This window comes from Dicentrarchus labrax, unplaced genomic scaffold (assembly GCF_905237075.1).
Source record: "Dicentrarchus labrax unplaced genomic scaffold, dlabrax2021, whole genome shotgun sequence".
Classification (NCBI taxonomy): Eukaryota; Metazoa; Chordata; class Actinopteri; family Moronidae; genus Dicentrarchus; species Dicentrarchus labrax.
The window spans coordinates 9,609,735-9,636,568 of NW_026136701.1; the positions used below are offsets into that span (position 1 = coordinate 9,609,735).

The window sequence follows — 26,834 nt, forward strand, 5'->3', positions numbered from 1 at the left end:
ACCATGAGATTAACCTGCTTTAATGAAAATCTTTTATTTTTTTTTAAATTACTTGAAACAATTCAAACAAACTAACAAAATAGAACCTGGTCATTTTTCTACAAAAAAAACAAAGTTTTATGTATACAGTATGAAACCAGCCTAAAATTGCAAGCATCAATTACATTTTCCCACTTGGACATATATACATGATACAGTATATACACTCAAATGAAATACTGTAAATACAGTCTGCAGAGCTGTTTATTTAAGCACTGGAATGTGTCCGTTTTATTCCTGTGAGAGTGCCTTAACAAAGGCTTGAAGTCTTAGGAGGGACAAGAGAAACCTTCCAAATCCAACACAAATATGATTTTAAAAAAAAGAATACAATCCTGTAAGTACAGCAGAAAAATATCATCACTGTGTAGGGAGCGTTGTCTTCACAGTTGTGGCAGCTTGTCGACGGGTGTGTCAAACTTGAAGTCTGGAGGGAAGAGTTCTGCAGCGCGTGGGTAGATGAGTCGGTATGACTGTCTGATCGTAACATCTGCAACACCGGCAATATCCCCGATTTCTGTGGAGGCATCAGAGACGAGGTTCAACTCTTGAATCTGAAACTTGCTGCTTTTTCACAACAATAACTGGGAGAAATTTTCTGCAGCTCAAAAATACAAAGGGGAAATAAAACATTCTAGTTTTTTTATTCAAACGGAAAACATCCACCTAAAAAAGCATCACATCTGGAGCTAGAGGGATACATCTGTCCTGCTCAGGGACACTTCAACAGGGCGGAGGACAGACGGCACATTTTTTAATCAGACCAGTAAGACATGATGCCAATTCAGCTTTATCCCATTGCCCTTTTATTAGGCTGAACAACAGGTGTAAAATTAACAGTTACTTCCACTTTTACTTCCACTGATAATACTTGTACTATGTACTGCACTACATTTATCTACTGGCTTTAATTACTTTGTAGTTTATGGGTAATCAAACCAACGATAAAACTGACATATTAAAGCTTCAACTATTTAGCACTGATTTTACCGTTTATATTCATGTACTCAAATGAATTTTATGAAGTTCACTTAAGTACATTAATGTCATTAAAGGCACAATCTGTGACCCAAATGTAAAAAGAAAAAGGTGGCCTTACAATCTAAATTCAAAACAGGAATTGGGGCTCTATTACCCAGAAAAAGATTAACAGGTCTTTAAAACCAGACAACTAAAGCCTTTTATCTGTGTTTTTAAAAAATCTGTTTAAGGTTTGTTTAAGATACGTTTGTTAACACACGAGTACAACGGGAATACTGTACTTTATAGCAAACTGAGTATCAAACAAGATCTTTCTACCCAGTAGAGGTTTTCATGGTTCCACTCAGGTCAAGATGTCTGGGACAGGCCTGCTCAAAATGATATTCAATCTAATAAATGTCCCCGGGTCTGCGTGACAATATGTCTAGAAGCAGAGCGGATCCCAGTGTACTAGCTATTAGATCTGTAGTGTTTCACAGTCATCACGGGAGAAAATGTGTTTTTTGAGGCAGACGTAGAACGTGAGCTGTGCTGAGAAAGAAATGACACATCTCTCTGTTCTGTTGTTGCTCTGTTCGTCACTGCTCATTAACTGGTGCCGCTGCCTGTGTTGGTGTCCTCTTTCTGTTTGTGGGTCGACTTCATTTTGGATCAGGTCTGACTTGTCCGTACACACCGGGTTTGTGTAGGTTTTCCAGAGCTTCATGTCAGACTGGGTGCAACATTACTGGCCTATGAAGACCCCTACTGCCAGTGTATAACCTGTACAAATAAGTATATAAACTAGTAGAAGTTGTTATTCCACTTCCACTAATCACTCACCTTTCTGGGTCTTCTTCTCTGCGGAGGCCTGGGAGGCCATGTAGATGGCTGCCGCCGCCACTGAGATGGGGCTCCTGCCGGGCACCAGGTCGAGCTCCACGGCCTTCCTGGCGATGAAGGTGGCCGCCATCTGCACCTGTTTGGGCAAGCCCAGGTTGGAGCAGAAGCGGGACATGAAGTCTCCAGTGGTGATGAGGTCCACACTGGTCTCCAGCGCCTTCAGGATCAGCTTGAAGCACCGGCCAATTTCCTTCTTGGAGATCCGAGAGACAGCGCAGATCTCTGTGGAAGGAGAAAGAAGGGGAAGAAAGTTTTGAGAACGATTGAGTGATGTGACGTCTATAAATAGGATGTTGTCTTCTATAAAAAACCGTAGGGACAACAATCTAATTGCCTTTAGTTAATGGTGGCAAATTACAAACCACATATTAAATCCCACTGAGAAACACTTAAGGGATTCTGTGTGTAACCTTCACAGGAAAAGGTGAGAACACTTTCTTCCTGTACTGTGTGAGAATTAAGACATATTTCATCAAATGTTTTATTAGTCAAACAATAATATATTATTTAGCAAACTAAATTATTTTTTTCATTGATATTCTATTAAATACCAATGCATCTCATGTCCAAGGGTTACATATGTATTTTGAACAAATCATTTCTTAAATTCTCTTGATTTAACACGATAAAATAAAAAAACATTCTTAGACGTATCAGTCACTATCAGAAATGAGCAGATTTTTGTCTGTACCATTTATTAAAAAGTACCACCACTTGGTGGATTTTATGCCGTCAATCGAGCAGTCGTTACTTCAATAATGTGGCAGATGGCAGAAGGAAATAAAAAGGTTCATTCTGACCTTTAAATGTTCTTGGTACACCTTCTTGTCTGCAGGCGATGTAGAGACAGGCTGAAGCGATGGCATCATTGGCTCGCCCCTTCAGGCTCTTCTGTTCATAAACCTGCTTGAATAAGTTGTTTGTTCTGTCCTGCAAAGCAAAAACATTATTTACATCAAGCAAATTATCTGCATCCTCCTAGTAATGGTAACAATCTCCCCACAAACACAAATAATGTTTATGAACCAAACCAGGTGGAGACCTTATATACAATGTCAATGGTAGAGACTGATGCTGGTACATCATCAGACTTAGGTTAGGATGATTTATCACTGAATCATATTTCTGATGTCTTTAGAACTTACTATGATGTTCCTCGGCAGGTTGATGCGATCTGCCATGGTGCTGATTTCTTTAAAGGCGTTGAGCATGGCCCGGTCAGAGCTGCTCATGGTCCGCCGGTTCTGGTACTTGGAGTTACCGAATTCATCAAAACTAGCTGCGCCTGTCCCCTGTGGTGGGAACAATGAATGTTTATCAGTAAAATTCAGTGTTATTGTTCCATAAGAACATTGAGGATGTGGTTTACTGTGATTGTGGTATTCTGGTGCAGCAGATGTTACTAGACAGTCACAATGAAGTTTCTGTATCAGGTAATATAAATATAATGCTGCTTTCAATGCCATTAATGTTTAGAATACCATAACATGGACATCTGAACACAGGTAAAACAGTTGCTTAAATATCTTTTGACATCTTTCCAACAATTTGAGCTGCAAATACCAACATCTTGGAACAACTGTACTTTTGACCAGAAGGCACACAACGAGGCTGCTTTTCAACAACGGGCTCAACCGTCTCTCACCTTGCTGATCATGGTGGTTAGGTCTCCTCCATTGAGCAGTGGGTTCTGGGCATCTCCCACTCTGGATGGATCTTTGAGGGCTTTCTCATTGGAGAACGTCCTCCACTCTGAGCCTACGTCGATTACACGGTCACCTGAGGAGAGAAGGTTTGGATAATGTTTAAGAAATTAAACCTAAACCTGAAGAAGCAAAAAGGCGACGTAAGACAATATTTACACGTTCATTGTAACAACCTTTAACTGGTACGGTTGATTCTCCAATATCCTCAAAAACAGAAATTAGTCACACTGTATTCATCAATTTCAACCAACATTCATCCTGTTTTTGTTTTTTGAGGCGAGCTTCTCAAACTTGCACTGATGGTGCTCTGAAACAGGTTCTTTTCCTTCCTTTATTGATAGAAACACACGACATGTAACGCAAATACAAACACTAAATGTGATCAATGTGTGATTTTGTTTAAAGTTCTGTGAATCACCTGCACACATAAACCATAAGTGCCCACAAAACACATTCACTGTGTTCTTCTGTGTGTCTGTATTACATCCCTGTAGAATAATTAACCAGAAGATGGTGCCACATTGAGCACAATTTCCTTATGCAAATATATTTTCATGCGTCCAAGTCTCAAATACTTTGAGTATTGTCTTCCTTCAGCTTGTCCACAACACCTCTTACATTTTACTACTATAGCGTACTCTCAGTATAGTGTCTCTGAATGATTGTCACACCCCATCTCCTCTTTCCCATTTTCTTATTGGGAAATACGTAATAAAATATGATCCAAACTGTGACAAGGCAGGAATATTGTCAATACATTATATTTATCCAGTTATGACTGTTCTTGGGACCCTGTAGCAGCGTTGAGGATTAGATTTCTGATATTTTAATCCTGTTAGGCTTTTTTTTTTTTTTAACCACCCATCAGTCTTTCTAATATCTAGAGGCAAAGTGACATTCATCTCCTTAGAGGCCAGCCAAAGCTATGGGAGCAGGAACAGAGGGCATGTTTAGCTTGCATCAGAGAGTGGCTGGCGTCTCTCGTCTCCCATCTGACCTGGTCTGTGCTCAAGGGGCTCATTAGATGAGAACACTGTGTTCCCTTACAGCTTTGTCTTACAGTCTGCATCACATGTTAACAGGATTTTTGCTTCATACACTTTGTATCTGTGTCTTTTGTGTCTTGACAGCAAATGACAAACTGAAACAAACCCTACACTAGGCGAAAATTGCACAAATAATTGTTAATTATTTGTTCATAGCCTTTCCTTCATTCCTGCCACGCCTATTGCACGTCACTTATCTGCTCAATTTGAAAATTCAGCGTGAGGCTAAAAAGCATAGATGTCAAAACAACGCCAAAAACTGTATGTGTGTGACAAAATGCAATAATGTGTTTTTGTGATCTGGCTGAATAAATCATAAACTGAGGCAGCACTTCTAGATCCTGCAGAGTAAATGCAGTTTGAATGGCATTATAGAGAAATGCATTATAGTGGCTAACTTTTCCAGATTTTAGTTTCACGCTGTAGAAAATGTGGCCTTGTTTAGCCTGTCAACTCAGCTGACGTCAATGTGCACTTTTTTAAAATATGGTGGCCTTATAACCAAACAAACAGGTTCAGGAAGACGTGTGCCGAGGAACCTTCGCGTGTAGAAATTAGTTTCTACTCAGAGATTAACTGTCAGAAGAGATAAAGAAACACGAAACCAAAATGGAGAGGAAGCATGTGTTCTAACAATAAGAACTGTATGATACAAAAGTGCGTGTGTTGACAGTGTACATACTGACCTACTACAAGGCCACATTCAGGGCAAATCATGTCCCCCGCTCTGTAGTCCTCCACCAGTATGGCATCAGGGTGGTTGGGACACTGAACTCTTGGAAGGGCCAGAGCATCTCCGCTACAGAAATAGACAACAGTTAAGTGATAAAACAGCTACAAAAAGACAATATGGGAAGAAAACAGGAACATACAAACGCCAGGTTGGGGCAGAGAGTGCGTCTTGTCAAAGATCACTCAGAGGAAACCACAAATGAAGAACAACAGCTAGGCTAATTTCCATTTCTTATACCCCAGGGAGGAAAATTCAAATACATTGCGTTACGTAGTCCAGATGTGTTTCACATTTTCACTTCACTTTCCCTTTTGTTACGGAGACAAAATACCCGTGCTGGGGGAATATTCTTCCACATCAACTCTCACAAAGTGACGGCTTTCTGTTATAATGGTCGTATTGATCCAAGCAGGCTGAAAGCACTAAACTGTCTGTGGTTGGTTTGAGAAGTGCCATAAAGGAAAACAATATCAAACATTAACATGGATCATCATCATATTAATAATCCATGATTACATACGTCAACAGCACCATTTAAATGGTTTGATTCTTTTAACAAACAGATGCTGTTTGCCGTTAACTGTTGTGATTAATGTCCATGTCCCCTTGTATGCTGTGTTTGTGTCCTCGAGGGACAATAAATATCTTAACTGAACAAAGAAAACATCAAACAACCTGAAGGCAAAGTTTACTGATTGCCAATTATTTTCTCGACTAAATATTTAGTCTTTGAAACAACAAAACTTGTGGAAAAATGCCAATAAAAGTTTCTCAGAGGGTAAAGTGATGTCTTCAAACTTGTTCAGCCAAAACCCCACAAAGATATTAAATCTACAATTATACATAACACAAAATCATCATATAAAAGCAGCAGGATTCAGAGAATATTTAAGAAATAACCTAATCAATTGTCGAAATAACAGGCATATTTTGAATCCTGGACTAAATTGAACAAATCATAAGGTCACGATGATGTGGCGAAAGCAACAGATCCAAACCCTGAACGTCAGATCTTCACACACACTGGGAGGAGAAACATTTCCTCCAGCTGACAGTGGTTGCAACACAAACACCAGCGGAGAGGGAAGACGAGCAAAGCACTCATAATAAATAGTGTGCTCGACTATGTGTTCATTCAGTGCCTAATGTTGTTAAAGGCTAAACGTAGACTAACATTTGAAGGTGTTTACATTACGACTGACCCAGCGCGGCTCACTAACGTTAGTACAAGTTATCACGTTAGCACAACTTCCAGCTTCAGGCTACAACAACTGTACCGAGGAGTTAAAACGACAAAGAGGAAAAAAAAAACGGCGGAAAAAAAACAAGTCTGCGATGCAAAGCGACGTGAACGTGATCCTGAACCGAAGCCATTGAACGCCACAACAGAGTGAGGATGTAACGGCGACACTTCTGGTAACGTCTCCCAACCTAACGTTAGCTAACGGCTGTTACCTAGCACAACACAATACATGTAACGGCTCATCACGGGAGCGCTACCGTGGAGAGATAGCACCGGCGTTCATCACCGGCTGTACCTCGGTCGCTTCTTACTAAACCACACCCGGAGAGACACACGCACGACACACACACACACACACACACACACACACACACACACGGAGAAAAAGGTATTATATTTGGTTAAAGTTGCTACGCACCGGCTTGTCGACGCCATGTCTTTCTTCACTCCGCCTGTGTGTCAAAGAAACAATTGAACGCAGCACCTCTATTTATAACTTCCTCTGGTCACGTGTCTGCTGGAGTACGGAGAGCCGATAGGCGCAAATTAGTCCAAATATCCTCCCGGTTTCCTTACCAGACCGCCGTCAATTATTAAATGAAAAAAACAGCACAGTTGTGATGTCTGTGATTATACCGTATGATAACATGAGGTTTACATGGTATTAATATGGATTCATGTTGAATTGTTTTCTATGAAATGTGCCTACAAGTCCTGGAGATCAGGCGACACCCAAGACTCCCAAAACAAAGACCAACAGGTAAAGAAACAGTACAATACCAATGTGCAGTACCACACATATACAATACCAGTTTAATAACAGCAACAGAAATATAAATCGGTAACACTTTATTGAATAGTGTCATTGGGAAAGTACTAGAATTTCATTACATTTTTTTCATGTTAAGCTGCTGTTTACTTACACTTACTTTAAACTAATCTGACTTTATTGGAATCATTAGAGGTGAACTCACTGATCACTGTTTCTATTTTCTCTGATGAGTGTTAAATATATAATTATTTCCAGGAGACTTCCTTGGAAATTCTTCCGAATTGACAGACCTGTAAGTGTCACCAGTCAAACCAGGATAGGTGATAAAATACATGGTATATGGTATAAAATACAAACCTGATATTTCACTAGACTGTGAGATCAGCTGTCATTAATAGTGTGGTTGCCCTACACAGGAACATAAGCCTATTGGCTTACCAGTAAAAACAAAATGACTTTTCTGACAAAATGATATAAATGGACGTTACACATCTCTAAACTGTACCGATTTATCGTATGAGCCTACTGATAAAAAAAAAGGCCTGTGACATTGCTGACTGTCTGCTGTGACTGTGCCAGTCTGTGTCTCTGACTCTGTACCAATCTGTGACTGCTCTCCTCTACGTCACACTTCTCAGGCCCTTGAAGAATCCACAGTGTGCCACAAAGAGTCATTGATTTGGTGGAAAGTGAAAAACAAATCTATCTACAAATGAAATATACAATTTCTTACAGAACTCATTTGGAAACTGAAGTTAACTATGAATAATTAAAATGCTCTTATCTCTCACTCAATGGTCAAACATATCCAATCACATAAACAGGCTTGGGGAGTAACAGATTGCATGTAACTTGCTTATGTAATCAGGATACAAAAAGGTATACTACAACTACAGTTGCATTAAAAAAGACGTAATCACATTACAGTTACATTTAGTAAAAATGGGGATTATCAACAGGATTACTATTTTAAAATAAAGAACAACATAGTTCCATGTACACGTCTCAAAGCACCAGTCTATTCTCAAGTGAAACCAAATAATCTTAAAGTTGAAGGAGAAAAGGAAACAACTTCACAGTATAGCGCAAGTTCTGCCTTCCATGTGTGAAAATGGTCTAGACTCTAGGCTATTGCGTGAATTTGTTAAATGAAGTTTTTCTTTAAAAAATATACTGATCAGAGGACACCTTCTTTCTATTTTCTTTTCATTTCATTGTTCTGTTGTCTATGTAAAAGTCATCTTATTAATATTTCTTTAATTTTGTCTTTATTTGCAGATTTGGTGTTGAGGTTGGATTACCTAGCAGAAAGTCAAATGACATTATTTTAGTATTGTGATACTTGTATTTATTACTGACTAAATGTTTTAACAAGTAATTAATTGTATCGGATTACATTTACGTAAAGTAACCCTCCCAACCCTGCATTTAAAATGAAAAGGCCACAAAAGTACAGTCACATTATCTGGGCTCAGTAATCTAATCCAACACCGGACAGCTCGCAGTGATGTGTATGTCTGATTCTGACCTGGTAAAAAACCTTTTTTTAAATTATAAGTAACTTCTAAATGTGTACTGCTACTGATTAGGGTACAATGTGGAGAACATGTGTGCACCATGAGGAATTTAAAGTTTTTACTATGCTTTTGCAACTGATTCTTGTCTGAAAAGTGTCCTTGAGCATTCATATATCTTTAATGGTGAGACCAGTATGCAGGTATCAGAGCAGAAGAAAAAGTGGTGGCACGTGTTCTCAGTGTGTTTCTTTGTCTCAAGCACACATGCAAATACACACTGTGTATTTACTGCTTCGGGGGCTGTCTATTCTTTATTTCTCAACTGCCACATCATACGCAGGGTGGGAGGGTTATTTTGAAAATGTAATCCGATACAGTTACTCATTACCTGTTGGTAGGAGTCAGTAACCTAATCTAAGAATCACATTATTAAAGAAAACGTAACTTGACTTTCCGTTACTTTTGGATCACCTGAACACCAAATATACAAAAAACAAAAAAGAAAAGAAATGTCAATAAGAAGTGAAGTGTATTCTATAAGACAACAGAAAAATGCAACCTTTGAAAAAAACATTGAAAAATGTGTCTTCTGTTTGGTGTATTTCTAGAGAAAAACTGATGTATTTTAAAATTATAATCCTCCTACATAATCCCCATTTATTTCTAAATATAACTGTAATCTGATTACATCTTTTTTATGTAACTGTAATGGATTACTTACCTTTTTTGTAACTCAGTTACATGTAATCCTTTACTCCCCTCCCTCTCATATCAAACCACATTATCATTCATTGCTGTTACTCTATATTGAGTAATAACAAAGGATCAGCCCACGAGCAGACAGCCTGTGTGCACACACCTGAAACAGTGTATGTAATGTCACACACACTCTTTTGTCTAACTACACTCAGGAAACCTTTATAGACTACATTCCCAGATTCCTAACCCTCCCCACTAAATGCCCAACACTTACCCAAAACTAATCCTGAATTTCCTACCCCATTAGGTGTATGTGTGAGATAATCCACTGTTTACCGTGTTTACAGGAAATTAATTACTATAGAAACATGTTTGTTTGGGTTTGTTGTTGGTTTGTGGCTTTTGCAAAAAGATTAAATGACTGTTCATTTTTTGTTACTTCCACACAGAGAGCCGACATGTATGTGTATCTGATGTGCAGTCATACCACTAGCTGATACTACCCAGTGTATTCTTTACAAATCAGAGAGGGAGGTCCACGCTGAATAATTTATACCTCTTTGAGCCATCTCTCAAGACACCGAACTGGTTGTCAGGGTGGTCCTCAGCTGTTGGCCCCATCACCGCCCGCAGACAGGAAACCCCATACTGTCCAACCACTGTTCCTCAACCACCCTGTGTGACAACAAACCAAATCATTACAGCATATTCATACCTTTTTCCTCCCCCTTACCACACCAGCCATATGTCCACCACAGTCAGATAATATATCTCAGGTTAAGGACATTGTCCAAATTAATATCAGCACTAAAATCAAATAAAAACTTTATTACAAATAATGTCTTGACAACAAGTTGTGGTGGGAATTACTGAAACCTGTATAAAGAGGATTCAAGTGACCCACGTCAGAAGGTTAAGTGAGTTCACAGGCACTAATCCATTACTTTCTCATTCACTTTGTCCACTGTCTTTGTCTGGGATTCTTTCGGGGTCCACTATAAACTCAGCTATCACTCGACTGCCTCACTCAACTGTGAGCAAACATTTGGCTCTACTGCAAAGACAGCACATCTGATACACCTCCAGCATTTTACCTGGTTTCTGCAGAGAACACAGATAAAATGAAGCAGAAGTCTGCATGCGGTTATGTACGGTCACGCACCACCTCCACATCTGATCTTGTACACTGGCAGACTATCACACTACAAACCCCAGTAGCTGCTTCTCTTTCTGTCTTTCTTTCTTGTTTTTTTTTCTCTTCCTTTCAAAGTACAAGGGTAGCGTGAGTGAGAGCAGAGTGCCAGCAGCGAGCAGCTCAGGACCGGTTGAAACCTGTATGGGTTGCAACTGAGGAAACACTTCCTCCACCGGGTGCATCATCAACCAAATCCAGAAAGAGCTGGAACTGATGCATGAGTTCAGCACTCAGGGTCCTATTGACTGTTGAGTTTGTCAATACCAAAAATAGGCTATAGATAGATAGACAGATAGATAGATAGACAGATAGATAGACAGATATACAGATAGATAGATAGACAGATATACAGATAGACAGATAGATAGAGAGATATGTTACAGTTTAGTCTAACTGTACCAGCTCAATGCAGCATGTCAAAACACGTGTCATGTGCACAAAAGGTACATGTGAGCAGTTCTAATTAGTCAGCTGAGTTATTTCAGCCAACATCATGAAGCACTTTGTGGTGCCTGAGATTGAAACAAAGAAGGGGAAACTGGTGCTGCGTTCAGGCACCGTTAGGAAGACTGTCGACAGGATAGCTCAGTTTTCAGTTGGTTGGACTAACTAGCTTATTTAAAATAGGACTGACTTCAGGCTTTTGTCTGTAATACAGCCCATTTGTTCCACTTGATGAATATGTACTTTATTTATTATAAGCCAGACTTTATCATTCTCAAAGACATGATGAATACTTGCTAAAACACATTGTTTGCTGCCTACTGTACAGAAAATGTTGCAGCAGTTGCGTCTTTACAGCTATTTTAGGGACCTCACAGATGTCTACGTACTGGTAGACAACGGTAACATATTTACTACGTCGAAACCAACGTTTAAATCCAATATTTTCACAAATTCTCCGCCTTGTTCCTTTTTTTTTTTTACGTGGTACTTAAGGTTAAATCCGCTGCAGGTCGCGGTAATAACCGGATCAGTTCGTGGAAATATTGGATATAAATGATACTTTTAACATTAAATGTTTCCGAGTACACACAGCACACATACGTAACACAATAACTTCAGATTATCCCTGAAAGGTTTACGTGTGGTCACAACCGTAAACTTTCCAGCCCAGCCGCTGACTGCGTGTCACTGCCGTACTGCTTTTCCCCACACGCCTTGAATGCATCCTGAGATAAGCTGGCAGGCGGTGCCTTCGGGAAGTGGCTGTAATGTCATCCACCAATGAGAAGCGCTCGTAGCACCCACAACAGCGGTTTGTGCGGCTCCATATTGGATCTGCCTTTTCTTAGAAATACATTACATTGGAGGTCTGTCTGCGCATATTGTCTCACGCTCAGCCCCCGGCAGCCGGCTCTGCTCCCCGGGCTCAGGTATGAGGGACGCAGCCGACACACCGCGCTGTCACCAACAAATGTTCCTGAGAGCTTTGTTTTACACATCGGCGTCATTCCCACTGCTTTTTAACGGGGCCGAGAAATTAGGTTAGAGGCGCACCTGAGGAACGGAGTGAAAAGTGGCATGCAGGCTGAGGAAGAAATAATTGGATTGAGATAACGCCACACAGGCAGTAAGTATATTTTACTTTACTATCTGACTATCTTTTAAATGTCTACTTTGTAAAAATGAGTCTCTCCAAAAAAGCATACTAATAATCAATAACTATATATGATACTTTTTTAGCGCGCGGCCGAGGAGATAATAGGTTTCCAGATAAGAAACTGGTTACCTGGTGTGAATGTTTAACGTACATGCTGCTTCTCAATTTCACATGTTTCAACAAGTCACCTGATCCGGTACACCAACAGATAACTTACTGCGCAAGAACTCCTCACGTGAGGGGGAGAAAAAGTCAAACGTTTCATCATCCGACCATAGAAAATGTCTTATTTCCTCTCGTGGTCGAATAGTCTGTCTTTTTTGTTTTTTTATGGAAACAGTCAGTTTTGCTCATTACCGGGCTGCGACCCATTTCCTCGCTGCCTGGAGCCCGTGGCTGACCCTCAGACCTCCCTATAAGTTAGTTTACTCTAAATTGTCTGGGAGCCATCTTTTAAACTTATAATTTACCTTAATTAACTTACACTTAACTTGCAGTACAGTGGCCACTATCACATGGTGAGGTCTGTTTTATCTGTACAGGGCAGCACGTCCCTCAACAGGTTTAACCTAGTTAGTATCAGAGGAGGGGGACTGTTCAGCGCCCTGCTCCTGCTGCCAGGGCCCGCCTGTGGCACCGGGCAGCGCCCTTTCCTGGGGGCCCCCACGCACTAAGCTATTTTCCTTTCTTTTTTTCATGGCCTTTTTGAGTTTGTCTGTTCCGTCCTGTTTGCACAGACTGTGGGAGGGTTGATAATTATAAACAACTCTGCCCCTATCAACTTTGTCACTGTTACGGAACATAAACATCATGCACTGGTGCATATCATCGTTGCCAAAATATAGTCATAGCATAGCCACATGATGTCATTAGCAACTGCCTTATCTTTGAGTTTGATTCAACATCCTTATTAGGCTCATAGGAATATGGAAATAACAATAAACAACGTGGAGATGTGACTGGGGGGGGGCAGTATAGAAAAGTACAGGTGTCACAAATAACTTTAACAATTACTCTGATGTGTTCAAGTGTCAGCAGTGAGTCATGACAGTGTGGCTTTGAGCCAGTATGAACAATACCAGGACTCTGATGGTGAAGCAGCTGAATGGAATTAAGCCATAATTAATTAGATTATTTGCACCCATTACATGTATAATTACACAATACACTAACCACCAAGTGTTTTAGTGTATAGTTGTAGAGGAGACATGACTTTAAAGTTCCACAAGAAGGTAACTTGGTATAACCCACCCTCAGTAGTGCTATAGTCTGACAGATATTGTGCTGATACTTGACGCTTATGTCAATATTTGAGAATTTAAAAATACGATAATTGTTACAAAACATGAGCACATTTTTTAGGAATCTGGTAAATTTGGTAACGAGAGTTGAGACCAAATAATGACTGAGCAGGACACTGATTGTTCACAGCTTAGCATTGACTATACCATGTTCTATACATGCTGATACAACATATCTGTAATAAACTTATATCAGCTGATAATAATGACCTACTGATTTATTGTTAAGGCTTTTAACATTCGTGCTACACCAATACTTCACATGCGTAACTCAGCCAATAGCAAAGCTGCTTTGACTTTGTTAATTTCTGAAGGGGTGGTCTTACTGTAGAGTCCAAAATGAAAAACAAAGACCTGACATGGTCGTTCATGCTTCAGACATTAATGACTATTGTGTTGGAGCTGTGTGCTCATGCATCTTATTTGCTTCTCTGACGGCTGACGGTTTCATTGGTAAACTAAAACTTTACTGATCTGAAATAAAGTTTGATACACAGCCTGTTACTACGCTCAAACCAGAGTCCAATTTCTGTGACAAAAAAGATATAATAATGAGGAAAATGTCTGAAAAATAAATTTGATTTATTTATTGCCAAACAGGCAAAAAATACCATCCTCACAGGATAAAGTGAAAAATATATTAACTTCTTAGAAATGTTCCAACTCTACCTTCCTTACTTGCTAGAAATACCTTCCTTCTGGAGTGCAGTTCAGTGGCATTACTTGCTAGAAATACCTTCCTTCTGGAGTGCAGTTCAGTGGCATTCAGGATGTCCTCTGCCTCAGTGCAAAGTACAGTATGAAATATTCAAAACATGTCACAGTACTGCTGCTTTTCAGTGCAGCTCGCAGGCCTTAAAGAAGCAACACATTATCAAGATGAACAGAACATTATTTATTTATTAATTCATTAATCTTTTAGAAACATTTCTTTCAGTTGTAATTGTTTGCACAAGAATCAGGAACCGGATGAAAGATGATGCAAGCAATTCATGTGATACAGAAAGTGCCACATCTTCTAACTAAGAAAACACAGTATGAACTTAATTTAATTATATAATTAACACTTAATGAAACACACGAGCGCCAAACGTCTTAGTGAGTCAGAACAGTTGGTAGACTTACAATATGCCTACATCAAAGGGCTCTGCACTGTTCCAGTAACAACATGTTGTGATAAGTCTGGATTTAGCACAACCTTGGCTCTGTGCTTAAACATCATTAAAACATTACTGAATGAAACTAGACTGACAAGTGAGCGGAAGTCAGAGTTGAATTTAGCACACCAGGATAAAGTGATGGAGCACCTTAACACCTAGCAGTGCCTTCACATTACATATTCACACCTTGTACAGCTGAGGCGTAAATGTGTTACTCCAGCAGCTTTAGCAGGGTCCACAACACGGCTCCCTACTTTTGGCAATGTGCTATGGATTTGACCCAGAAAGCTTTAACTTCCTGGTGTAGGGTTGTGCTCTAGAACCACAAACTCCTGTTGAATGTTATTTTTAAAGTATTACTCAAGGGCACCATGTAAAAGCGGTCTTAAAGGACAGTTTAAATTCAAATTGATTAGAAGTCTAGTGTGTAACATTTTCTATTGGCTGAAATGGAATATAATATCCATAGTTATGTTTTCAGTAGTCTATTAACATTTTTACGCTAAATGCTACACACTGGACCCTTTTCAAGACATGTATTCAAATACTATGCTTGGAAACTATAATTTGTGTTAGATATGTTTTTAAAAAAAATTTCCACATTAAAAACTATAAAAAGGCATCTACTCCTTCAACCTCATTAAAAATGAAAGAATCTCCTACTTCACTGTAAGTGCACTAACGGCTTCAAGTTTCTGCATCACACTTGTATAAGTTGCATACTGGACCATACTGACTTCCAGACTACTCTATTTTTTTCCTTTTTCATACATAATAAGTAATTCTAAAACAACATGAGTAGATAAACCGACTCTCCTCTGACTCTCCTCTCTTGTTGCAGTGATGTTCACACTCACTGAGGTTGCGTCCCTGAACGACATCCAGCCGACGTACCGCATCCTAAAGCCATGGTGGGATGTCTTCATGGACTACCTGGGGCTGGTCATGCTCATGCTGGCCATATTCGCCATGACCATGCAGATCACCAAGGACCAGGTGGCCTGCCTTCCGTGTCTGGAGGAGCCGGGGGAGGCCACAGGAGCCAAAACTAACTCGTTCCCCCAGCAGACCACACAGGCAGCTGCCTCATCAGCAGCCACCGAGGCCCCCGTTGTATCCTCCATCCCCCTAGTCACTAAGGACTTACCGGACGAAGCTGTCCATGAGATACACGTCACACACCAACACACATCTGTGGCAGAGAAATATGCCAATCAACCTCAACCAACAGGGGTAAAAACCAACCTGGACTATCAACAATATATCTTCATCAACCAAATATGTTACCATGTTGCCTTGCCCTGGTATTCCAAGTACTTTCCATACCTCACCCTCATCCACACCCTTGTTCTCATGGTCAGTAGCAATTTCTGGTTCAAATATCCCAAAACGAGCTCAAAGATTGAGCATTTTGTTTCTATTCTGGGTAGATGTTTTGAGTCTCCCTGGACGACAAAGGCTTTGTCTGAAACGGCTTGTGAGGACTCGGAGGAGAACAAACAGAGGCTGACCGGCACCTCCTCAGCACCAAAGCAGGTATCTTTAGAGGGCAAGGATGAAGGCACAAATGTCAACTCATCCACACCCATGCTCGGGGTGAAGTTCTCTGCGGATAAGCCTATCGCAGAGGTGCCAAGTAGTATGACAATCCTGGACAAAAAAGACGGGGAACAGGCTAAAGCCCTGTTTGAGAAAGTACGAAAATTCCGAGCTCATGTGGAGGACAGTGATTTCATCTATAAGCTTTATGTAGCACAGACTATTGTCAAAACTGTCAAGTTTATTTTGATATTATCTTACACTTCAACCTTTTTTGCTAAAATTAATTTTAAGCATGATTGTGAACCTGATATTAAACAGCTCACGGGGTACAAAAAGTTCTTCTGCACGCACAACATGGCCTTCATGCTAAACAAGCTGCTCATTAGCTACATGGCTTTGATTTTGATCTACGGGATGGCTTGTGTGTACTCTCTCTTCTGGGTGTTTCGACGACCCCTGAAAGAGTACTCATTCGAGAAGGTCCGGGAAGAGAGCAGCTTTAGTGACATTCCTGATGTCAAAAATGACTTTGCATTCCTCTTACACATGGTTGACCAATACGACCAACTCTACTCCAAACGCTTTGGTGTCTTCTTGTCCGAGGTCAGTGAAAACAAGCTGAGGGAGATCAGTCTCAACCACGAGTGGACCTTTGAAAAACTAAGGCAGCTGGTGACCCGTAATGCTCAGGACCAGCAGGAGCTTCACCTTTTCATGCTCTCTGGTCTCCCGAATGCAGTGTTTGACCTCACAGATTTGGAAGTACTGAAACTGGAGCTGATTCCCGAGGTGAGGTTCTCTGCAAAGGTCTCCCAAATGACCAGCCTGCAGGAGCTGCATCTCTGCCACTGTCCGGCCAAAGTAGAGCAGACAGGCTTTGCTTTCCTGCGGGACCATCTCCGCTGCCTTCATGTCAAGTTCACTGACGTCGCCGAGATCCCAACGTGGGTGTATTTGCTGAGGAGTTTGAGGGAGCTTAACTTAATCGGCAACTTGAGCTCAGAAAATAACAAAATGATCGGTCTAGAGTCCATGCGAGATTTGAGGCATTTAAAGACGTTATGCTTGAAGAGCAACCTTACAAAAATGCCCACCAACATCACAGAGCTATCGCCACATTTGATTAAGTTAGTGGTGCACAATGATGGTACAAAACTTATGGTACTAAATAGTCTGAAAAAAATGACAAATCTTATTGAACTGGAGCTGCACAGTTGCGAACTGGAGAGGATTCCCCACGCTATTTTCAGCTTGACCAACTTACAGGAACTTGACCTGAAATCTAACAACATCCGAACCATAGAGGAGATCATCAGCTTCCAGCACCTCAAGAGGCTGACGTGCCTAAAACTGTGGCACAACAAAATTATCACTATACCATCTTCCATCGGCCAGGTCAAGTCTCTGGAGTCTCTCCATGTCTCGCACAATAAACTTGAGACCCTGCCTCCAGCCTTGTTCACACTGCCTAAACTGAGGTACTTGGACGTGGGCCACAACTCCATCACAGTGCTCCCTCCAGATGTGGGTCTTCTGCACAACCTCCAGCACTTAGCCATCAACTCCAACAAGCTGGAGGTGCTGCCCAAGCCTCTCTTCAGATGCACCAAGCTCAAGGTACTGTGTCTGGGCAACAATGCGCTCACCGCGATGCCAGAGGCTCTGGGTCAACTGGTCCAGCTCACTCAGCTGGAGCTGAAAGGAAACTGCCTGGACAGACTGCCTGCCCAGCTAGGAAACTGCCGCCTGCTGCGCAAGAACGGCCTGGTCGTGGAAGACCATCTCTTTGACGCACTGCCTGTGGAAGTTAAGGAGAGCATAAGCCAAGAGAACAACGCGCCCTTTACGAGTGGCTTATAGCACAAAAACCACAACTTGGATAGGCTGACACCTCTGGTGGTTCGTAACAAGCCTGTGTAATGGATGTAAGAGTAGACTTTTTATTATTGTAATATCCACAAAAAATGAATGCATTTTCTTGATTTATTTTAATGGGCTGTCTTAGCTGCTTATGTAATTATAAATGGTACAGGTTGCTTTTCTTGTTGCTGAGTATGTATACAATTCAGCAACATTTTGGGATTTAGCTTTTTCACAGCTTTGAGTAATAAAACATTAGAAATTTAGCTTCTCTATGTTATACTCTATAGACCAAAACTGTTTCCTTCAATGACACAGTATGTAGTTTTGTCATTACTGTTTTTAGGTACTCAGGTATAATTGTAACCATGGGGAACAATCTTTTTGCCTTAACTGCTGCTATTTTTTTACAGTGAGGGCTTTCACGAACAAAAGGCCAAAAATGAATATTTCACGTTTTCACGTAAGCTTTTCATACAGACATGTCCAGAGAGCAATTTCTGTTTGTTATGGAAGAGGACACATTGCAACTCTTCTTTCTTTTTTTTTTGTTTTTAACTTTTGTTGAAATTATTTAACCTTTATTTTCCTTGATGTCTTGTAGCCGACAGAATGAGTTAGAGTTGTAAAACTCAGGTGGAGACTAAGCACCAGAAATGAACCTTTACCTTACTGTTGTAGAGATTGTATACTAAGGCCTATAGTAATTCATTTGCACATGCACAAACTTAATGATTTAAAGATTGGTGAATGTCCTTTGTGATAACAAGTCATAAGGCCAACGTGAGCCGATAAAAGGGAAATCTGTTGACTTATCTTTTTTTAATCATGCTTTAAAATTTGAAATGTGTAATAAATCTGGTCACAGGTAGGACTGATTATTCTACATGTTAGAACTGTGTAATGACGACAAACATGTCTGCCTTCATTCTTCTCAATGTATTTCTGTGTAGGCCTATATTATATATATATATATGTGTGTGTGTGTGTGTGTGTGCTCTTCAGAGCTGCTGTAACATCTTGGTGATCCTACGCTCAAAGTTCACAACTTTATGGCACAATAAAACAAGGTTTTAGATGAATGTCTAATCATTATTCATTTACTTCTTGTACTCCACTGAACACTGTGGCTCTCAGGGTGCTGTAAATGAAATAGACACAAATTACTCTATTTTTAATGTTAAACTGGGTAGGCAGATCTCTTACATTTAAACTATATAGTTTTACATTAATTTTGGGCAGTTTAGACTTGATTTTTTAATTTTATAAGATTCGAATTATGCCCCCAGCTGGAAGCTGAAGAAATGTCACGCCCCTCCACCTACACAGAAATTTATTTTTATCAACTGTAACAAAAGGAGCAATCTTAAATCTTTTTATTGAAGTAACATTATCATGAACAGGAACTGATTGTTTCTCACTAGTTACACTTCATTTCTCAGAGATTTTACACGAGAGACATGAGCTCTCCTGTTAAATAGCTTTTCTCTCACAAATCTTGAGCAGACATCACAACACTTCAGATTCACAGGCCGTATTTACAGCACACATTTGGACTCGTCGAAGCAGGAAACACAGGTGGAGCTAATAACATTAATGATGCCTCTGTCATAGCAATTATTACAATGAAGCAATTAATTATCTTATTGGTTACACCTGTGTTTGATAAGTAACCAATGAGGGTGGATGATTTTAGACACAGATCACCATCAGACTAACAGGGCGGCTTCTTTCCTGAGACAGACTCCTCAATTCATCCTCCACACTCTGTGTGTCTGTCTGTATATACATTATATTTATGTATATATACGTGTATTTCATTGTACAACTCTGTGTTGTGGAATGTTCAGAAATGAACCTTGAAATTGTCTCTCACGAAAAAAGGAACTTTTCCACAAGTTTGTTTCCTGTCTACATATAAGAGTTTTATTTCATGTCCCCCTCTGCGGCTCTCTACAAAGACCCCTGAACCAAGAACCTTTTGTCCATGTTATCAAAAGACAGATTCACACAGAGTGGGATGATCCCAAACATTTACAGGTTGTACAACCTGAAGACAATCAGTCCACATAATGTTTCCAGATCACTGATAGTTAAGAAGATGTCGGCTTTGTCTTGACATTTTTTGTGGTTTATGAGACTTAACCCACATAATCCATAATCTTTTTCACCAGATGTCTAATGTTAATATGATAAAGATGGATGTCTTCTGTTCATCCATCCATATGATCCTACAGAAGATATTTCTGCCAACATTTTAATTCCCATCAGGCCATTGAGTTTTCCAGGACATGGGTTGGCTTTTACAGGGAACATGATGCAGACCAGTAACATTGTTAGTGTGAGCCAGTGAGTCCTGTTGAGGGTTGAACAATCGGTTCACTGTGTAGATCTTGACCGTCTCATAGAGGTCATGTGTGTTATGCATGTATGTGACCTTCTGTTCAGCAGTCTAATTGATGGCCTTGCAGTAATATTCGGAATAACTCAGCTTTTCTTAGAATTTCCATCATGATGTAAATGTCCTTGAGATATCCTATCCTGGTTTTAAAGGCGTCAGCACAAACTGTCTGTTTACATTCATACACTTTATTTAGACTAATTCACCTTTACATAAGGACTATTGTTTTTTCACTGATCTCAACAGAAGGGTGCACATTTTGCCCATTGTGAAGTCACTATACACCGTACTATAGTATAACTGAGCATGTATGACACTATTTATATTATTTACTAAGTTTAGTGTCAGCAAAAAAAATCAGGATTAATGTAACTTTGCTGTTATACTTGGCCAGATTAACCCACTAATTTGGTGCTGTGCAGGCTGAACATTTTCACACAGGTTGGCAAAATAGGTTATAAAACAGGACCCTTTGCAATTAATACATTTAACAAACCAGCCTTCATCTGGGTAAATCTGATGGTTTATATGGGTCAACTGGTTTGCTACACACTACTAAGGGTCCTGCTTTATTACCTAAACTTAAGGCTCTGAGTGTCAGTGTCGAAGAAATGGACAGTACATGTTCAGTGTAGAAAAACTGCAAACAGTGCACAAAGGAAGAGTGAGGTAAATTGGGTTTATTATAGGCCCAGCAGCTAATTCTGTCCCTTTGACAGGTTCATCCAACCCTGCCTGTAGTATGCAGCTATTAATTTAACTCTGACACTTCAGTTACTAACAACTAAAGCATATCCAATGTGAATAAATCCATCTGACACCCCTATCAATGGCATTTAATTGACACCTCTGGAGCAGCATCCATCATGTGTAGCAGTGTGCTGCCCTCTGTCGGGGCTGTCAGTATCTGTGAACCAGCTCTGTGTCGGTGAACTAGCTTCACTCCTCACACAGGCTTCCTTACGTGCTCTGTAAAACAACCAAACAATGAACCGACAGAATAATGTTCCGTTCAGCCCTCCAGCGGCCCTCCGAGGAGCAGCCGCCGGGTTCGGACCCCCGCAGCCCGGCAGGTACCATCCGCTCAGAGCCTGTGTGGTCTCTGCATGAAGCTAATGTCTGTTCAACGATTATTTATGTGAGAAAGTTTCAACACCGTCGAGAAAAGTGGCTGTCGGATGAGTTTCTAACACTGTTTTAATGTTTGTTTATACTGAGGGTATACACATGTCATTAGACTGACCGCTAACTCAAATATTATTATCAATGAACTCTACGGCTATGTAAGTTAGCTGTGTATGCTATCTAAAGCTAGTAGCAGACACAGCTAAGTTTGGTTGCTTGGTTTGTTAGCATTGGTAAAACACTTTGCCCTGCTCCTTCCATGCTCACCAGATAGTGTTGTATGAGTTGTAAGTACTTGCCTTGTCGCATTGCGACCATTTTTGTATGTTTTTGTGATAAACAGAATACCTGAAGACTTTAGAGAAGCTATGAAACACATCTCAGTGAAACCAGCAGACAACTCAAACATCAGGTCCTCTGACATATCTGCGAAGACCCCACCGGCCCGGAGAGGTGAACACATTGAAGCACACAACATTCCCAGACACTGCCATACCAGTGGTTTGATATCTTTTACTTCAAATTCCTCTAACATCACAACAAATGCTGCTGCATTGTGTTTACTGTTGAAGGGATTCCCTGATTTTATTCATTTCTGTATGATGTGAAAGCCTTTTTGCAAGTCAAGTTTATTCAAAGTGCTGTAAAGATTAAAGTACACAGCAAAATTACATCAAAATAGTAGTAATAGGCACATTAACAAGACTATTAATAGAGCAACCAAAGCTGTCAACACAAAGGCACAATTTCCAGTACCCACTATCCTCCATCAGCTGTTGAAAACAATTGTTCGGAGGATCTGAGAGGCCTAGAGTTGGAGTTGTTTGCAGAGAAGGTCTGAGATGTACAGGGGTGCTGGCCTATGTATTGGTTTAAAAACAAATAAAAGAACCTTAAAATCCATCAATTGCAGACAGTAATTCAACGCTGTTATCTTTTTCCATATTTTTGTTATTAGAGACTTAACAGGAGGAGAGATGGGAGTGACATGCAAATAATTTCCCCACCTCGACTCAAACCAGGGACATTGGAGTTTCATGAGTCTGCTGACTTTAATACTATACAGAAATCAATGGAAACCGTCTCTGCTGTTGTCTCTGTGTCCCTTTTTTTGGGTCATAATTGTGGATTATTGTGTTGATTATTGTCTTAGTCAACAGAAATCAACCAAACACAACTTGGTTCAGGTCATTGTTAATAGATGTAACTGTAGATCACAGATCTGACTGCATCTAGTATTTCCATATAAATGGTCTTTGTTGTTATTCTGTTAACTTTTGTAATATACAGTGCAATCTTCTGCTCCTAAATGGAGGTCTTCATTCAAACCAGTAGGAGATCAAGATGACAGCTCTCAGGACAGGAGCACCAGCAGTCCAGAAAGGTAATCCCATAGTCAAGATCCAGGATGTCCCTCATTCTAGCCTTTAACTTTGTCTTCTGGTGACTTAATATGTTGAAATATGGGCTGTCTGAAGGTGACCTCATTATGTATTATTCCAGTTGGACCTTGTGAGGCTGTAAGTGATTAAACAAATAGACACATTTCACTAAATGTTAAAGCTTCTAATTAGTTTTATCTCATTCCAGAAAATGTCTTTTGTTCTTTTTTCCCAACAGTTCATGTAGTGTGCTAGCACATTTATAGTGTGTGTGTCAACATTCAGTGGTTAATGGTATCATGTCCTAACAGATGATCTGATAATAGTAAACTGCATGTAACACACTAATCCCACTTCCGTTGCTCTCAGGGTCGAGCTTTATAATCCTTACGATCCCGCCTCGTCAGACTCTGAGCACGAGATACCACAGCGCCAAGATCACAACCATTCCCCACCCGATCAGGATAACAACTTGGGACGCCAGCGCTTGTCTCCAAGTAAGGGCTGCCATAACACAAGCCACTGGGACATACCCTACTCTGAGCCAGAGAGCCTACCCCTCGACAGGCATGACTTCAGCCATGAAACCAGACCCACCGAGAGTCGAGGTCTCAGTCCAGGTCATAGGCTGCCTGAGCGACGGGCTTATAGCCCAGACACTGAATCACTTGACCCACCGGGTTATGGCTCCATGAGTAGACCTCTGGACCACAGGGTCTGCAGCCCTGACAGACTTATTCAAGGCTCCTCCAACCAGCGGTTTTCTGCACCTTATGGAGGACAGAGGACCAACGGGGAGGAGAGGATAACCATCTCAGAATACAGGAGAGAGGTATCATCAATAAGACAGTTGTCAAGTGTGTTTTCTGAAGGTAAATATTTATGCAGTTGTGTACCCTAACCCTTTAAACAGGATACAGGATCTGTTTGTTGTACTTAGACTTTAATTAAACTATCAATGTTTCCTTTGTATGTGCAGTGATGACATTGTGATACATGGTACCAATTAGAGCCATTTCTCTCCTCTGTAGATGACCACTACTGTTAGACTATCTCCACCCAGGTTACAGCAGGACTATCAACATCAGTTGGGGTACGTGGAAAGGGGTAAGTTGGCGTTTTTTAATGAAGTAAATGAAGCAGCTTGCTGTTTTTGTCCCACCATTCCAAATAAATATGAAAATTTAAAAAGGAAACATGATTGCATGGATACAATTTTTTAAATCGGCATCTTGACAGTATTTAATTGTTGAGTGAGTAAAGCAGTACTTATGTATGTGTGTATATATATATATATATATATATGTTATAATAATTTTGTGTATAATGTCTTTCAGGACTTGATGAAATCACACCTTCCACAGAAGTGACAAGAAACAGGAGCCAAAATATAATAATGGAGAAGTAAGACCCAAGGATACGGATGTCGAATTGTTTAAAGATGCTGCATATCCATATCACATTCATTCATTTTGATAGCTGAGTAAAATTGAGGACTGTTGGTAGTTCTGCATTAATGTCTTATTTTTTTCTTTTAGGAACCCCATCACCTGTGACCTTTGTGATGTTGAGCTAGCCAATGGTCAGGAGCTGCAGGATCACTTGGAGAGCAAGACTCACTGGGACACCCTGGAGCACATCCAACAGGAGAATAATTACGACGATCTGGCTATAGCTTTTCTACAGGTAAGATAATACATAGTATGGTTAAATACTGTACATCCTATTGACAGTTTCTGGGTTGAATCCCTTTTTTCAATCTTTAATAAATCATAGAAACAAATGTTGGCTTGTTGGTCGGTCTGGATGGTGACAGACATTTTCATTTTTACAGGAAGTCATGCTGTATAAAAGTCGTCAGTGCAGCCGAGCCATAGAGGATAGTGTACTTCAAGGTGAATAACTTTCAATTGTCAACAACTGTAAAAGACATCCACTATCTTACTACAGTAATACAGTCTGACCTTTGTTTTGTCAGCTCTGCAGGAAAATGACCACATGACAAAGATTGAAATGTTCCACTGTGCAGCTTGCAACGTCTACTTATACACATCTGCATCCTCAGTGCAGACTCACATTACCTCTCAGGAACACCTCTCCAACACAAAGGTAACACTGCTGTATAGTAGTATAACATTATTGATGGGATTTTGGTAATTAGATCTCTGTTGTCAGTATTTGTAAATGTAACAGCTGGCCCTAGATGGAATAAGCTCAAGTGTTGATGATGATTGAATGATTGATTTCCTGAAGGAGTTTGAAGTGCGGCAGAGACGTACTTGCCTCAACAAAGCAGAAACCATGATGAAGGAGCTGAAACCTCAGTTTGAACACTTCCTGCAGGTATTTTGCAAGAGTGAACATTTCAAAAGTATTCGAACACAACTAATGGCATCATGGAAAACATGTTTATAAGAACAGAGTAAATCAAAACACAGGGAGGAACTTTCTTAATAAATATTCCCTTGAATGATTAATTTGGGCACCTTATTTGGTTCCCTCTTAAGTAATATTTCAAGAATTACATAATTAACTTCTTCTTCTTATAAGTCGATATAATACCGATTTTAGAGGGGAAGAATTCACTGATTACCGGGAACAGTTTTCATATTGGCTCATATAGGATGACATATACACCAATACAATACAAATATGTCTGCGACAGGCCATTATCAATATATTGGTCGGGCTCTAATCAATTGGATCTGTTTACTAATGCAAATAAAAATCTATTCCAAATGGGGGAGGTTGGGTTTGTAGCCAATGGCCAGTCACATGCAGCATTAACACATCTTCTTAACGGATACTTCTTATATGTCACCAACGCAAAAATATAACAATGTAAGTACACAATCTGATAATAACTAGTAAAACATAATCAATAATCAAATATTATTAGGTAATTCACTACTGTCAACATTTTCAACACAAATTGTTTTGTTGTGTGGATAAGGAAAGCAAACATCAACCATTTGTGCTCTTGTGTCTCAAGAGGAACAGACTGTTGTATGAAGTGAAACATTATAACAGGTTAAAGTAACACGGTACATCTTAAGTAAGGTGAGATTGCATTTCTTCCTCTATTCTATGTGGTTATTACATTGAATACAGAGGACAGCAAACAACTCTTTCCAAATCTACCAAAAATGTATTAAAGTAAAACATATTGTATGGATTAACTCAATGAATGCATTTGTCTATCTTATTAGTAGCACCAGCAAATAGCAGCCTGCAAGGCTACTAGTAATTACTGTGAAGATTGAGCTCTACAGGTGCAGCTTTAAGACTCCTTCTTTTCTTCCAGGGTGGCAGCCCATTTGAATGACGGAAATCACCAAAAGTCTCCAAAATACTGTTTACACTGAGATGGCTTTCGCTTCAGATGAAGAACTATGGATTTAATACCACTTAAATCACAACTACACATAAATGCTGTGGCACCACTCATACAGCATTTTGCTAACATACTGTTAATTTGCCTGAATAAATGGAGACATCTTGAGTCAATATTGATTTTCTTGTATCTTTGTTCATGTATGGTTCATCATATCCCATTCCGTCCATATTGACGTTAGCTACAGTACTCCCAGGTCATCAGTCACTTTAAGAACATAAAGTTTGTATGTTTTTCACATTTACAGATCAGG

At 40.1% G+C, this 26,834-nt stretch overlaps 3 protein-coding genes across 12 annotated transcripts; 2 read left to right on the top strand and 1 right to left on the bottom strand.

Annotated features, from left to right (window-relative positions):
* Window positions 1-9: 9 nt before the first annotated feature.
* On the bottom strand, window positions 10-10,254 carry gtf2b (general transcription factor IIB). 2 transcript variants are annotated; one of them, XM_051397368.1, is made up of 7 exons: window positions 10,175-10,254; window positions 5,341-5,453; window positions 3,548-3,681; window positions 3,048-3,194; window positions 2,703-2,832; window positions 1,843-2,124; window positions 10-556 (listed from the first exon to the last, which is right to left on the bottom strand). In XM_051397368.1, exons 1-7 carry the CDS (start codon window positions 10,237-10,239, stop codon window positions 423-425), a joined length of 1,005 nt encoding a protein of 334 aa, XP_051253328.1. In that variant the 5' UTR covers window positions 10,240-10,254; the 3' UTR covers window positions 10-422. The 2 variants fall into 2 exon arrangements, with proteins under 2 accessions (XP_051253328.1, XP_051253421.1); XM_051397461.1 differs by lacking the exon at window positions 10,175-10,254 and adding an exon at window positions 7,049-7,163.
* Window positions 10,255-12,090: 1,836 nt separating this feature from the next.
* On the top strand, window positions 12,091-19,361 carry lrrc8da (leucine rich repeat containing 8 VRAC subunit Da). Its single transcript, XM_051377618.1, has 2 exons — window positions 12,091-12,386; window positions 15,719-19,361. Coding segments are annotated over exons 1-2 (2,562 nt in total). The 5' UTR covers window positions 12,091-12,385; the 3' UTR covers window positions 18,280-19,361.
* A 2,191-nt stretch (window positions 19,362-21,552) lies between these two features.
* LOC127363214 (uncharacterized) lies at window positions 21,553-26,694 on the top strand. 9 transcript variants are annotated; one of them, XM_051399757.1, is made up of 11 exons: window positions 21,559-21,753; window positions 22,149-22,258; window positions 23,096-23,189; window positions 23,557-24,019; window positions 24,219-24,294; window positions 24,525-24,591; window positions 24,726-24,873; window positions 25,022-25,082; window positions 25,166-25,296; window positions 25,441-25,530; window positions 26,492-26,694. In XM_051399757.1, the coding sequence occupies exons 1-11, from the start codon at window positions 21,668-21,670 to the stop codon at window positions 26,510-26,512; spliced, it is 1,347 nt and encodes a 448-aa protein (XP_051255717.1). In that variant the 5' UTR covers window positions 21,559-21,667; the 3' UTR covers window positions 26,513-26,694. The 9 variants fall into 9 exon arrangements, 8 of the variants coding, with proteins under 8 accessions (XP_051255715.1, XP_051255714.1, XP_051255716.1 ...); XR_007884791.1 differs by lacking the exon at window positions 26,492-26,694 and having other exon boundaries at window positions 21,553-21,753; window positions 25,174-25,296; window positions 25,441-25,456; XM_051399755.1 differs by lacking the exon at window positions 26,492-26,694 and having other exon boundaries at window positions 21,554-21,753; window positions 23,138-23,189; window positions 25,441-26,485.
* Window positions 26,695-26,834: the final 140 nt, after the last annotated feature.